Source organism: Varanus komodoensis, unplaced genomic scaffold (genome assembly GCF_004798865.1).
Source record: "Varanus komodoensis strain SLA01 unplaced genomic scaffold, ASM479886v1 scaffold32, whole genome shotgun sequence".
NCBI lineage: Eukaryota > Metazoa > Chordata > Lepidosauria > Squamata > Varanidae > Varanus > Varanus komodoensis.
Window position 1 is genome coordinate 21,361,568 of NW_025335798.1, and position 15,159 is coordinate 21,376,726.

General features: G+C 39.9%; 1 protein-coding gene across 14 annotated transcripts in view; it reads right to left on the minus strand.

The window, feature by feature from the left end:
- GTDC1 (glycosyltransferase like domain containing 1) overlaps window positions 1–15,159 on the minus strand; it is a 234,639-nt gene that overhangs the window by 109,517 nt on the left and 109,963 nt on the right. For all 14 annotated transcript variants that reach the window (XM_044437984.1, XM_044437985.1, XM_044437983.1 and 11 more), the window contains one exon: window positions 10,138–10,311. In XM_044437984.1, the coding sequence (XP_044293919.1) occupies window positions 10,138–10,311 (174 nt within the window). The remainder of the gene's footprint in view (window positions 1–10,137; window positions 10,312–15,159) is intronic.

Consider the following 15,159-nt stretch of genomic DNA (forward strand, 5'->3'; position numbering starts at 1 on the left):
GACAGACAGACAGACAGACAGACAGACAGGGAAAACGTCCTCCAGAAAGTGATATAATGAAAGGCCCACTGGCTTTCAGCACAAAGAGCGAAAGTGGTTCAAGGGCTTGAAAGGTGAACAACTTGTATAATGCATTTGCTACACATTAAAAAGGCAATTAGGTTCCCATCTGAGGAGAAGGCTAGAAAGTCTGTGTAATATGCTTTTGTCAACTAATATTAGAAATGTCATATCTCTTTAGTGTTCTGCATAAGTATAATAGACTGCATACGTACTGTGGATAAGCAAGAAGTCTGCAAAACTTGGTCTGCACACACTACCAGGGGAAAGAGATAAGATTTTTGAGGTGTGTCTGGAGAGCAATGCTACAAAGCCTGTTGCTGAAGAATTAAACAGAAATTGATTACTCCTGGGGTAGCTCCGAGAAACTTTTAAAATACTGGGATACTTTTAGGCACCAAAGAGTTCAGGCCCCGCTCTGTCAAGACATTCCAGAGGAGTTAGTCTGCTGCTACCAGAAAAAGACATCTTGTAACACCTTAACAACGAATGATCAGATCATGAACCACTGAAGCCTATGTTAATGTTTAGCTTGTCCTGTTATTGCATTTTATCAATATAATAGCATATTTCCTTAAGTATGCATTTGGCATGGAAAGCCGGGACATAAATGATGGAGGAAATTTTCAATCCTTTATTCTTTTAAAAGCACTAAATTGTAAAAAGCATTTCAGAATAGAGAAAGGGCTAAGTAACTAAAATACAAATATGACATGTTCAAGATAGGAAAGGGCTCTTCCTCCCTGCCCATCTCACCTCCAAGAGCTTAATTTTCATCTGGACAGTAAAATAAGGCTCATATTTTCAAAGCTCCCACTCTTATCACCTATGTCCAGGTTTTCAGAAAAGTACATTTCACTGTGCTTATAGAAACTCAACTTTCTTTTTCAAAATCCAGTAGTCAGCAGTGGGAAAAAATGCCACCCAAAGAGTTTTATGGTTTAACTGTTTTCCTGATAACTATCCATACTGATATCTCAGACAGTGCAAAGCAAACGGAGAATTAGAGATAAGTAGTAATTAAGATAAGAATAGTGAACATTTGGTACACTGCAAAGTGCTACAGAAATTTTATATATATATATATATATATATAGAGAGAGAGAGAGAGAGAGAGAGAGATCATGATCCAGAAGGGTATGACCATATCATCATCTCAGGCATACAAATGTTGCCGAACAATGCTAATTTAGAAACTGCCACTACTGAATACACAAACCACTCTTAAAAATGTAAACAAAGTAAAAGAAAAAAAAATTCGGAAATGTGACACAAAGTCTCAAGGTGAGTTACGTTCATGACTAGAACAGCCATAAATTGAAAAAAATGGATAAAAACATTTACAGCCTTCAAATTGGCATTCTAATTGCTTAATCTCAATCAACACCACCTGCAAAGGAAACAGTAAATCCATTCCTCTGACAGAATGGCAGCCACCGAAGAATGGATTTCCCCTCCCCCACTTCATCTCTCACCCCCACATATCTTCTCTGAGTTCAGATTTTGGGAACACTCCGGCAACTGCACGATGCAGGAGAGGACAAGGTAATTCTAGAATACCCAGAAGCGTGGTTTATAGCCAGAAGCATGGCTCCTAGATCGAGAGAGGCCACTCTATACAACTCTGACGCACCTGCAACTCGAGTATTGTGTTCACTTCTGGGCTCCACATTACAGGAAGGATATAGCCAGGTTGGAATCAGCGCTGCATAAGGCCACAAGGATGGTGGCTCAATTGCAGGGAAAGCTGTGTGAGGCGAGAATGAGGGAACTGGATCGTTTCAGTCTGGAGGAGACTCCGAGGAGATGTTGATGACATGTAAGTACATGAGGGGGTGTCACGTGGAGGTGGGTCAAGACCTGTTTTCCCCGGCGGAGGAGGGCAGGACATGTTCCAATGGAGCAAAGCTGAGGGAACCAAGATTTAGCATGAATGCCAGGAAGTACTTCCCGATGGTTAGGACCCCGAGGGTGTGGAATGGGCTTCCACAGGTGGTTGAAGCTCCATCAGTGAGGGTGTTCAAGGACAGGCTGGTCATGCACATGGTAGGCATGTCATGAGTGGAGCTGGCTGGAGCTGGGGGTCAGACTAGATGGCCCAGGAAACTCCTTCTGACTCTTTCTGTTTCTAAGTTTCTATATTGCACGAGCAGAAACTTGCTCATGCAGTGTTGGGTTTATATGTCATTTGCTAGGTGTGCCATATACCATACTCATTAAAATCAAGTTAGTAGTAATTTCTGAAACACGCTTCTCCTTTCTGCCCAACACACAAACACACACGATAGATACAAGCGTGAATAATTTAGAAGAAGCCCATAGCATTTCATAGAACTCTCTGATGGTGTGGGTGGTCTTCTTCAACATGCACCCCTTTCTCAGGTCACCTGATGCTTGCAAGTAAGCACTATATGGAAACCAAAATACAGAAAGGGATTGGGCTTGGGTGCACTGAGTAAGAGCATTTCACAGACACTGGTGCACCATCAGAGAGTCCTCTGAATCATTCTTTCATGGGCATTTGGAGGGGCTCCAGTCAGATAAGAAGAGTTGCACACCCTGCAAAGTCTAAATAAAACCACCCTGAGGGAGCATCTCACTGTGCCAAAAACACCTTGCTGTGTAATAGGCTACTTTGAACCTGACTGGAAACTTTCCTGCATGAACAGAGGACATGTAACTTCAGCAGTGCACATAACTAAAAACCCAAACAGTTTTGTGATGTTTAGCATGCATGGATGACATGCTGAGTATTTAAATATACACATTTACATTTATAACAGGCTAGAGGTCTTCTGGGCATCCTGTCTCTCTCTCTCGCCACGGCACTCCTTTGCCCCTCTCTTGCATTCCTCACGTTCATCTGATGCGTGGTCAAAACCAAGTCAGAGCACTTCAGTTATCCAGCATCACACCAGTGCCAAAGGAACAGAACAGCCCTTCAAACAGAGGACGCTGTGCACAATCCAGTGTTGCCTAAATTGCTTTCCAACTCTCAGGCCCGTCTAGGAGGGCAATGTGTAAATCAAGAGTTAACCATTTTAAGCAGAGATAGGAGTGGTTGCAGGCTTTCTGCCACAGGTTTTGCCCTTTGTGGCTTCTCACATCCCAGACTTGGAAAATATGAGCTGTGATACTGAGAAAGGTAAGAAGCCAGCAGAGCCCCATAGTGATAAATGAGTTTGCATCATCTGTCATTAGAACTTCCTGCCAACAGGGTCATTCCCTATTAAATTACCACTTGTCAATGTTTAAAATACTGATTGATAAATGACCGTGCCAGAACTGATAACACAACAGCTTTTCTTTTCTAATATTCTTGGTTACCACATTCTGCTACTTCAAGATACAGATATAGTAAGGCTTTTTTTCCTCCCCCCACACTCCAACTTCTTTACTGAAGCACAATTTAAATTGAATACAAAACTAACAGGTACTGCATAATGATTGGTGCTGATATACATTACATTCTAGTACTCTTGCCAAAATAAACCTACCGGCGATTTAGTGATAGGGGCAGATCCAAGTTTCACATTTCATCAAATGATAGTAATCTGTTTTATCAATATAAACTGCATTTTAATGAAAAAATTCTTTTCTTCAGTACACTTCACTTTTAATGCCCCAGAGTGTAATAATTCGTTCATGCTGTAGAACAAGAATGTTTTACAAGACTTTAACTCTCAAGAGAAATTTCTCTGTAAATACAAAATGCAACTTTTATGGGAATGTGTTGTATGCAACATGACGAGAACCCAACATAATAAAATTAAGTAGGTTGCATAGAGAATTCAGCTATGCTATACTTTGGAGCTTGTGAACCTCAGCAGAGTTATTAATGTTAGGTTGAAAAGAGAGAGAAAGAAGCCATTTTCCTCTGGTCAGAATGATTTCGGGGGGCTTCCCCCAAGAGGAAGCTTTTAGATGCTGTAACTGAGCAACGAACAACTACTGCAAACTGAAGTATTCAGTCAGGTTGCACTGATATCCAGGGACGAAGACAGTTTTCAGTAGATGGGTGGCATGACAGAAGAAGCAGAAAACAAAAGTAGCAAATGGGAGGTTGGCAGAGATTGCAGAAGACGACATCGCAGCTCTCAATGGCTTCTCCTGCATGGGACCATGCATTTATCAACTTACACAAGCAGTCATTTTTTTAGGTGCGCATGTTTGCTACATCATGTGCTTTGCCTTTTTGATGGCGTTTCTGCCTCCATATTGTTCTGCTAATTCAATCAGGAGCACTCCAATTAATCATCAGACACTTTTCACTATTTAGAAGCAAATTGTCTCTCATAACAGAATTATACTGAACTGAATTTCGCATTCTCTCCACTATTAATACTTCCATAGGATTAATAATTCTGCCATGCCATTTTACAGTATCAGAAAGAAACACAATTTATGATATCAGATTCTCCTAATTTTCAGTGTTTCAGTATTTAATGTAAGCACTCTATATAATACCAACAAGTTGTGTTAATGAAAGGAGCTCTCTTTAACCCCACTTCTCCCATCTGTTCCCTTTTATCTGTTATTCTGTGCTGCCATTTGTCTAACATGGATTTTAAGTGACTTAGAGCACAGATTGAACTTTTTAAGAAACCGGCAAGGGAGTGGTGTAGTTTTCTCTTTTCCCAGACATCTGTGTCAAGTAGCAGCAAAGTCTTTGTAAAACATTCTCGCCAACCTTCCCTACCTAGAGATGGCAGCTGGGGAAGTGAATGGACAGACACACTGCCGATAGCACCAGCTATCCATTATTGCTTATGTGGCAAAAAAGCTTGGGCTAGCTCTGAGTTTCTAAATGAATCTTCAAAGTTCTGGGGTAACATTCGATTTCTATGCAATGTTTCACTTTCTACAGAGAACACAAGTGAAAATATAAACATTCATGCAATTTGTTGAAAGGCAACCCAGGGAATACATCTCTAGTCGAGAATCCAGCCACAATTCATGGGATTGTATCTGAGAAAGTGACACAATATGACACAGCCTGATTAAATTCACCCAGTGAGGTTCTTTTTCATGCAAGCAACAGAACTCCTGAAATCATCACAGTGGAACATCCGTGAGAATTAAGCTGCACATGGATAGACCTGGCAGAATCTCTATAGTTACAACAGCAGTTGTGTCGGTCCATGCATTATTCCTCGCAAACACAACTGTAACTGCTCTTGTGTACAACAAGAGCTTAAGTGCCACTGTCCTAAATGCTTTCAAATATGGGAGTCTACAAAAGTAATTTTACACAACTTGAAATGAATATTGTTCATTTTTACACTGCTTCCTGGTCATCTGGATGAACCTTACATACATATAGGCACATGAGTTTGCATGCTGTTCTAGTAAGTCCACGTTCCAGAGAATCCTTACCCTTTGTTATTTTCTTGTGTCCTTCTACCAGTGAGAACAGCTAAACTAACCACAGACAACTATTATGTTGTCTGAATCTATGATCCTGGTTGGTTATTTTCTTGTATGGTTTGTTCTTGGTTTAAGATTCCTGGCTTGTTTGTAATTAACAAATCAGGAGCCCTGGTTCAGAAGACAGTGGGCAGGTTCACATGACACAAGAAGCCATGGTGAAATCTTACTGCTGCAGTTCTTTTGTGTTGTCTGAACCCAGTTCCAGAGTTGCTGTATAGTAGCATTGGTTCTCTGACACTAGAGAGAGAATTAATGGCCTGTTCTTATGTTTCCACATATCACAACAGCCTCTCCAGTTGTCCAGATCAAGAAGTAACACTTTACCATTGTTGGTATGGAAATTCCATAGGATCTCCTGGCAAGAGCACCCGTGGAAGTGTCAGATGCATCATTGCTCACTTTATTCTAATTGGATGAGTGATATATCTGTCTACCCATTTAGTTTTAGAAAATATACAGAAGGAGAACAGGGAATCCCAGCAAAACCATTTATTTTCACTTAATAAAAATCAGTGGGGGCTGGAACAGCTGGGAAGCATCACAGACATGCAGGTATACTCAGGAGTGGGAATTGGGACATCCACCAAGAAAACCATTCAGGAGGAAGCTGCTGAGGGCCATAGGCAAGAACAGGAAAAGGGCAGAATTTTTTCTTGCGAGGATGCATGGCTAGGCTGGGAAGCCAGAAAAGGCAGAGTGGAAACCACATTGCACTCTTAACCACGTGACTGTCTGACTAGTAAGTTTGGCCCAAAATCAGCAAGACCACAAATTTGCCATTGTTTGTGAGCATGGGCAATGTATCAATCACTCTGAACAATTTATTTATGTCTTTAATTACTTGTCTTTATAAATTCTCATTTTTTAAAAGAGTGTTCCACAGTAGAGAGCTATTTTGCAATAGCTGAAGGCCAACTTTGCTACCACGGGTCTTCAGAAATGACATGGTGAAAGCAGACCAAATATGACCTATGCTGGCACAGCTGCATTTTTTAAAAAATCAAGAGAAATAGCAACCAGCAGTGACTCAGTATTACTGTACCATTCTTGATCCTAATGGATGCAAAGTAATTCTACTGCAAAGAGTATATTTTCAAGTAAGATTCTCTTTTTTAGAGTCACAATTAAAAACTCAATGCAAATACTAAGTCTACGACATCATCCTTGTGTCATCTCTTCTGAACTCAAATGGTTGAATTTCTACCAGTTTGGATATGAAACAGAGTCAGACAAAAGTAAGAAGTGGTTTCTAAATAGGGGTGCAAAAATGTAGTTTCAAACCTACCTGAGAAGGATCTGATCTACAGAATACTTAAAGAATTCTGATGACAACCAGCCTACAGAAAGAGCAGGGGGCAGGGAATAAACAACCTAACAAACGGTCTAGAAAACAATCTAGCACAGAGCCCTCAGGGATAAAATGAGAATCCACAGAGGATCTTTGAATATACAAACTCTCCCACTTCCCATAATAGTTATGAGATTTTTGCTACTCAGAAACAAACATGAGCTGAACTACTCAAGGTATAGCATTTTAAGACTGTGTTGACACAAAGCTTTGCTCTAATGGCTGAAAATACCTTTTGCAACCCAATCATATTTTAAGACTAACTTCTTCATTCAATTCTTTTGTGCAGATGAGGTGACCCAAGATAAGGGGTTACCTCAGCAGTAGAAACTCTGTTTCTGGAGGACTCTCACCAAGACCTAATCTAGTGATATCCAATGTCTTTTCAGTGCCAAATGAAGACATTTGGCATGCCAAAAATTTTAGTTTCATGCATTAATTCATCCATTCATTCAATCTATTTATACCCTGCTTTTTTCCTTCATAGAACCCAAGGCTGCTTAGATAATCATTCTTCTCCTTTCCATTTCCTTCTCACATCTCCTGTGATCTAGACTGGACTGAGAGTCAGTGGTTGGTCCAAGAAATAACTAGAACTTGGATCTCCCAAGTCTCAGTCCAGCACTAAGTTCTATGTCACACTTGCTCTCCATTTGAGATTTCATCCTGGCTATTTCTATTGTATCTTGCTGATATTACGATTTTGCCCACATTGTTTTAGTATTTCAACTGTTTTTATTCTGAAAGCCATGCTAGGAGTTTTGGCTGATGTAGGTCCCAACTAAATAAATAGCCCTTTAAACAGAGCAGAAGTAAATTGACTGTATAAAGCGCCAGTATAAAGGCTAGAAAGTATCCAACAGCATCTTTTCGAACTGTTTTAGATGTCTTTCATCTTGGTTTGCACTTCTGCATTTCCTCCCAGCATTCTCCTGCCAAGTACAGCACATTTTTTTTTGCAACTGCTGGGTTCTAACACTAACCAAGAAAGGAAACAACTTCATGTGCTCATTGTCTATGGTCAGTGTACACACACCCATCTGATCTCAGACAACTTGCCATTACATTCTTATTTGAGTCAAATGGAATATTCTACATATGCAAATATTTCTTCACAATATTCCCTCCCATAATGCCTTCCCAGCCAGCAAAGTCATATTTGGAGCATCATAATTCCTAAATATACATTTATATTTTATGCCACAGCTTCTCTCTTATGGCACATGTGCATCTTTGGTTAAGAAGCCTACAAAGAAACCTAATTTCATTTTCTGGCATGAAATGCTTTGTGTGGGTCGCACAACAAAGCCCAGTTTTAGGGTCAAATGTCATGCATGGAAAAATTTGTACTCTATAGTCACAAAATTAATTTAAAATCAGGGGTTCTTTTACAAATCACCATCATATTCTTAACAATACTGACTTTTTGTTTCAGCTCATATCTCCCATATATATTAATCAAAATTATATTACAGGCAATGACAACAAGTAAAAAGGAGGTCAAAGTAAGGAGGAAAAAAATCACCTTAGTTATTTTTCTGTTCATATTTCCCCCACCTCAACATCTCTGCAAAATTATGCATTTTTAAAAGACTGCAGGCATTCAAATGACTGTCAGTCATGCAAATAATCACTTACTTACACTGTATGAGTTTGGTTTGGATAAAGCAAATTACCATTTGAAAATAACTCGAAAAACACTCTGGGCAAAGAGCTTGCTTTATGAATCTAACTTTGGCCATGATATTTCTTAACCTTTTTCTCCTCCATTTCCATTCAGCTATATTTCACTAGAGTAATACAGACTAAATTAATAAACTGCATTCAATTGCCACAGGTGCATTCAACATTTATTTAGCACAAGATCTTGTTAGGAAAAAATAGCAGCAACTATCAGAAAAAGCTGAAGCTAAAAATGCACGACATGAATTGTGGTATTTGGTAAGAAGTAGATCCTGGGCATCTTCTGTTGATGTTTATTTTTAGCTAGAGCCAGCAACCATTATTGCTTTCTATGTACAATATTTTATAAACATATAACATGAAATATAGCAGATTATAAGTACACACATCATTTTCACATTGATCCCTGAACAAAAGACATTGTGAAAAGTAATTTCAAAGAAATATTTTTAAAAAGTTAAAGTGTGTGTTTTTTTGGCAATGCAGTATTTGATTTAAAAGGGATCATTTTTAAAATAATATTAAAATTAACTCTGGCAGCCCAAGCTTAGGATGCTTCTTGCTTTGTATGTCGCCAAATAAATGTTAAAAAATACATGCATATGTCCAAAATTACCAATCGTAGCTGCTCAAACTTAGGTCTTCTTTGTATATACCTCAGAACCGCTTAAGCGAAGGACAAGGCCAGATGAATCTGCCAAACACTTCCAAAAATCTAATGCAGCCATTTCCAAAGTAGGTATTTAGAATTTAGGAAGCCTCCTTAGAATAGATTATTTTTCCATCTAGCCAAGCATCTATTTATGTATTTATTACTAAGATTTATACCCTCCCCTTCAAAGAAGTTATCAAAGCGGCTTACAGTAATATTAAAAAGCACAATAAAAGACCTAATGCATAAAAATAAGTCAAAATCAGAGAATATACAAAGGCAGCATATGAGCCAGAATAAAACAGATTAACAACATTTTAAAAGCCCCAGAAAATTAAAAAGTCTTTGCCTGATACTAGGAAAGCCTGGGTACTCAAGAAAGCCTCTCGGGGAAATGTGTCCCAGTATGTTTTCTATAGTGGCCCACAGCTATTCAAAGTTTGGGAAACAAACAGCAATCTAATCAAGTTTGGGAAACATTTCTTCTAGAAGTGAGCTTGAAGTACCTGCCCTGCACCCAGCTTTGCTCTACTTTGGAATAACTAGTATGAGGTGATTTCAGTGCAGCTTCAGCAGCAGATAAAGGGTAGGCTGAAGGGGGGAAGTTATTTCCCTTGCCCATGAATGATGTGGAGAAATGCATGTTTCATTGCTGGGGAGAGTTTAATCTCTCAAGAACTCAAAAGGAACCTGATGTCATGCCTGATCATTTATTCGGAATATGCATTGACTGCTACCAAGACAGGCCAAGTTGGTATTCCTTACAAATAGCCTGAGTGAGTAACTTGATATTCTTCTGTTGATGAGTAGCTCAGTTCTGTGCCAGAAAATTTATCGAGAATGTAATACTTCTCTTGATCTTCTGACAGGAACTGTCCAATGGAAAGTTGGGAATAAAAGGCATTAAGAAGTCAAGCAAAACAATATATGACCAAAACAGAGAAGGAAGCGAAAAACTACTAACCTGCTTATATCAGGGAACTTCACGGGAAAGTAAAGGACTTGGCATTTTGGCCTGATTAACTTTTCCAGATGCTTAGGTCTATGGTCAGGTATCAGCTTCATGAATTTTCCAATAGATGTTAAAAATGACTCCATATTATAAGCAGAGTTGAACACCACAATGTCAGCAACTAAACTAAAGAAAGAGAGTAAGCTATTAATTTATAAATAATACTAAAATAACAAAAATACTTTCAAGTCTTAGGGTTGGCTGGAAAGGTATTCTTCCACTAGTGGGAAGCTCTTCCTGCTCACCAAAAGATTGCTTCCAACTTGGCATAAAAAGTAAACCCAGATAACAAGGCATCTTACATTCTACACAAGCTCATCCTTAAGAAGTCTGTATGAGTCACTATAGTTTACACACTTCAGCATTTCTTATTCATTATTTCCTATAATGTAATGCAAACCATGAAAGATTGTGGTACCACACTGCAAGAAATCTGTTAATTCTTTCACTAATGCATTTTCCCCTTCCACTCAATTTCTTTGCATCAAAGCCAATTAATTATTTATTATATATCCATCCTTCCTCTTTTTCTTCAAGGAACTCAATTTATATACAGTAGGACCGCCATATCCACAAGGGATGGGTTTCAAGCCCCCCAGCAGATGCATGAAACTGTAGATAGTAGCGAACACTATAAATAGTCAGACCTCAACTTTTGCGGGTTTAACTTTCCTGGATTTGATTATTTGGGAGTTTGCCATCAATAAGTAAACGGGATTGATTGATTGCTTGGTTGGTTGGTTGGTTGATGCCATTTTGAGGCCACAGATGGGCACAGACAGGCATGGGGTGTGCTGGGGGAGAGGAAGGAGACCTGTACAAGCAGTGCTGTGTCTCTCCACAGACAGTCACATGGGAATGTTCCCATTCCCAGCCACTGCCATGGCTGGCTCAGAATGATGTGCTGCTCCATGACCAGGGAGAGGTGGAAGGCAGACTTGGGGGCTGGGCATGCAGGTCAGGATGAGCCCCTGCTGAAGTGGGCCACGCAACAGTGTATCAGGTCTCGTTTCTGGACTGCACTTAAGTAAAACTGTGGTAACTGAAATAGCAGATATGGGAGTTTTACGATAATTTACATGACTAATATGATGCCTTTATATGATGTTATATATCTTCCCTAACTGAGCATGCAAGAAGCTTGCATGTATTATAGATAGGTGAGGAGAGGCCAAGTTCATGACTGGGAGATGGGGATGTGGACTTGATGACTTCTCAAATATCATTTTTTAAAGGAACCATTTGAATATGTGCTCAAAGAACAAGTAGTGACATTGCCACCTCCTTCCCCTTTGGCAGTTCTTAAAAGAATTCTTTTCAAATGCAGCTAAAAATATTCATAACCAGAAGCTAATGATGATTCCCGGCACTTTTTCCTCTGAAAAGTTTTTAAAAAATCAAACACCGAAAAAGTATGATTAATTCTGAACCACATTAGCACAAATGTAATCCCATAGCATAATCTAAGAAGGGTTGTATGGCAAGTTAGTTTTCTTGTAGGGTCATATATAGAACTACTGACTACTGGGACAACTACTGGGACAAGAGAACTACTGGGACAAGAGATCAGTGACTCTGGCTTCTCCACCACCAATCCACACATCGGATGTAACCTTTGCAAAGGGGCCTTATAGTACAACAGAAAATACCCAACACAGATAGGTTCCGAACTTGAAATCTGTCATTTCAAGGAGAACACATAGTAGGAGAACACAGATCGTATGTCTGGCATCTATACATGCATTTATTTGCATAAGTTACAATCAGTGCATGGAAGTTAAGGTAGTACTGCCAGCACCCCTTTCTATACATTTCTACAGTTGGACTGTCTGCACAGGGTTAAAGCCATTCCTCCGCTTAATTCTCACTGCTTCATAGTCAAGAAAGAAAACTGACACTGCCCACAAAAACAGCAGGAGTCAGCAGGAAAAGCTAGGAAATATTTGAAGAGAGCTCTAATGCTTTTCAGCTCAACAACTGGAGTGGAACCATTTTCTGAAATCTCACATTTTCCCAAACATATTATTTCTTAACAACATGTTTTTCTTTCAACTAAGACAACCAGTGAGCTAACCTCTTTCTCCTGCTTCTAACTAATAGCTGGGAACAAACAAGGAAAAAGGAGACATAAAAAGTTTACGTGTTTGCTTCTGTCATAACTTAATGACAGGCAGATTCATTTCTGAGCCACTTGGTTTTTTTTTAAATTCTACATTCCATGGTCTATGGTTTCTATGTGCTTGCCAAATAGTAATGCAAGCACTAAAACTCAATCAATTAAAAGAAAAAAATAACATATGCTCACTTAGCATCTCTCCCTAAAGGAAAAAGAGATTCTCTATAAAAGAAGATTCCTATTGCTGAAATCTACATCATTCACATCAGCTCAGTAAAAAAAATCTTTCACAGAAAAGGAAAATAGGATTTGATAAAGGGGCACCAATAAGAAAAAGATATGGTGCCTTTAGAATTAAGTGGTTATGCTGTCAAGTGTCATATTGCTCAGGTTTGGGGTTGGCTGCACAACAAGCTGGTCATCCAGCCCCAGCTCTTCCCATCAAGCTCAGAACCGCCCTGATGGCATGTGTCTCCCGTTAAGGACAACCATAGCTCGGTGTTGGGGCACCACCTTTGCATGCAGATAGCACCAAGTTCAATTCCCAGTATCGTCAGGAAAAACTCCTGCCTGAACTACTGGAAGCCACTGCTGGTTTCTGTCAACAACGCTGGCGTACATGGATCCATGGCCTGACTCAGTGCAAGGCAAGTTCTGTGTTTTGCTTCCTCCTCTCCCCATCCAAAATACTACATCATTAGAAAATATTCACGTGCCATCATACAAAGCCTCACATGGTTGGACTAAGAGTTAATTAGCACTGAGGACATAGTTCTGTCTTTAAGCTGTTTCCCTCAGGCACCATGGCTGAACCCATGATTTTTCCAGTCCAGGACTTATTTATTTATTTAAAGTTTTTTGTATGCCGTCCCCTTGCTATATAGCCTCGGGACGGCTCACATAAATAAACAAATATAAAACAAATACAGTTAGAACTCGGAAACATCCTGACTGCACAATTAACACCTGGATTCTTGTAGGGAGTCTGGTTCTTTGGCCAGGTCAAATCCCTTGGTGTGGGGGATGGGGTTTCATTTGGATCAGGGATGTGTCTTTCCTCTAGCATAAACTACCCTACAGGTAGAGAGTCATTTAAGCAGAAAAAGGAAGAGTGGCAGGAGCAGGAGATGTGTTCTTTTAAGACCAAGTGAAGTTTCCTATGAGATATCTGCTCACTTCCACATAGGCTGAATAGCATCTTCCACCATTTCCAACCAATGCAGCCAGCAGCCACCATGTTGGAGAAAGCTGCTGTAGACGGAAGGGCAGCCACTCAGAACACTGAAGCATTTATTCCTGCTTTCTCCCTTCATGCTCATGGGGCTCCATGGCAGCATGATGGCAATGCGTTTGGTGAAGCCTCTCTTTTTCTGAGCCTTGAGAATGGGCTCTCTCCCTGTTCCTCCCTGGGTCTGAAGAACACCTTCAGTAGAGTGACTTTGTTTCACTGCCCTGTTGCTCAGCACAGGATTATTCACTGTTCTATTAGCAGAAATGATATTCCTTAAAGCATTTGGAAAGATGGAGGGAGTTTTTAAAATGCAGGACTTTTAGAAATACAAAATCAAAAGGGGAGCGGGGAACTAGATCCCTCTTCGTAGGTTACTGTTTATGGAAAAGCATGAAGGATTGCAAAGACAGACTGTATTTTTTGTAGCCAATTAAAATTCTTTGCTGAAACAAAGCGTCTAAGGATTCAGATGCCCACATAAAGAAGACAACTGGGTTCATACAAGGCATACCAAAAGCCACCCCCCACCCCCATCTGTTTCTTTAGCTTCTGAGGCAGACAATGCACTGCCTTGGAATTACAAACTCGGTTCAGAAATAACCAGTTGGAGCTCTACCAATGCGTTCACCATTTTCAGAGTCATTGAGTAAGGACAAGCATTGTTCCCACCCCCTGCACCCAATTTGTAGCTGATGTGTGGCAAGGTGCTGAATGATGCAGAAGTCTGCAGATCAGAGAGCTTTTCCTAAGGTAATTTGAAGGGTTTCATATCAGCAATAATTTATCAGGCTACAGGAAGAATAGGAGAGGCTGGCTGAAATGGAGACATGGTCTTACTTCTGCTGGTGCATCAAAGAATGGCCGTGAGGGACTGTAATAAAAATCACACGATGCCTTCCTACAACAGCCTCATATGCTGGCCATCAAGGATTGCAATGAGAATCCTCTCTCCACAGTGGTGATGCCCTCTAACAGGAGCAGACAAACTTTAGGTTCACTTGTTTATTTTGTCTGCTTATTTAACAGAAATTCAAGGTCCATCTTCTAAGCCTAGACACAAAATAGTTTGCGTCAGGGGAGGTTGGTGGCAGCATATTTGCAGCACAAAACTTACTTAGAAACAAGGCTCTAGTAAATGTGCTTAACACTGCAGGATTTGAATGAAGAGAATGGGGTGCCTCTGAACGCATTTAGGCATTTAAGTTCAGGAACTTATGTTGAATCTGTGAACTGAGCTGAGAGTGGCCCACCCTTCCCAACTTGTTTTCCCTAAGCTTTCCTTATTTCAGCAGCCTTACAATTGGGATTCAGAAAACCCTTGCAGATCTACTGCAAATCATCCAGAAAATAGCCAATAGATCCCCATCTACTTTCTATCCATGCCATCCTATAAGAAGAGGAAATACAGTCCTTTTCACATTCTCTATCATGAGGGTAGATCTTATTGTGCCTCCCAGTATTACCCATCACTTGGTTGTTGGAAGCAAGTCTATCATTTCATGGGTTCAGAACAAAAATTACTAGGATGTATAACGCTAAATCACTGGGAAGACAAGTGGGAAGAATTTAATAATATCAAAGATAATAAGTAAAATTATAGCATTCTCAAAAGTAGCAGAACAAAAAA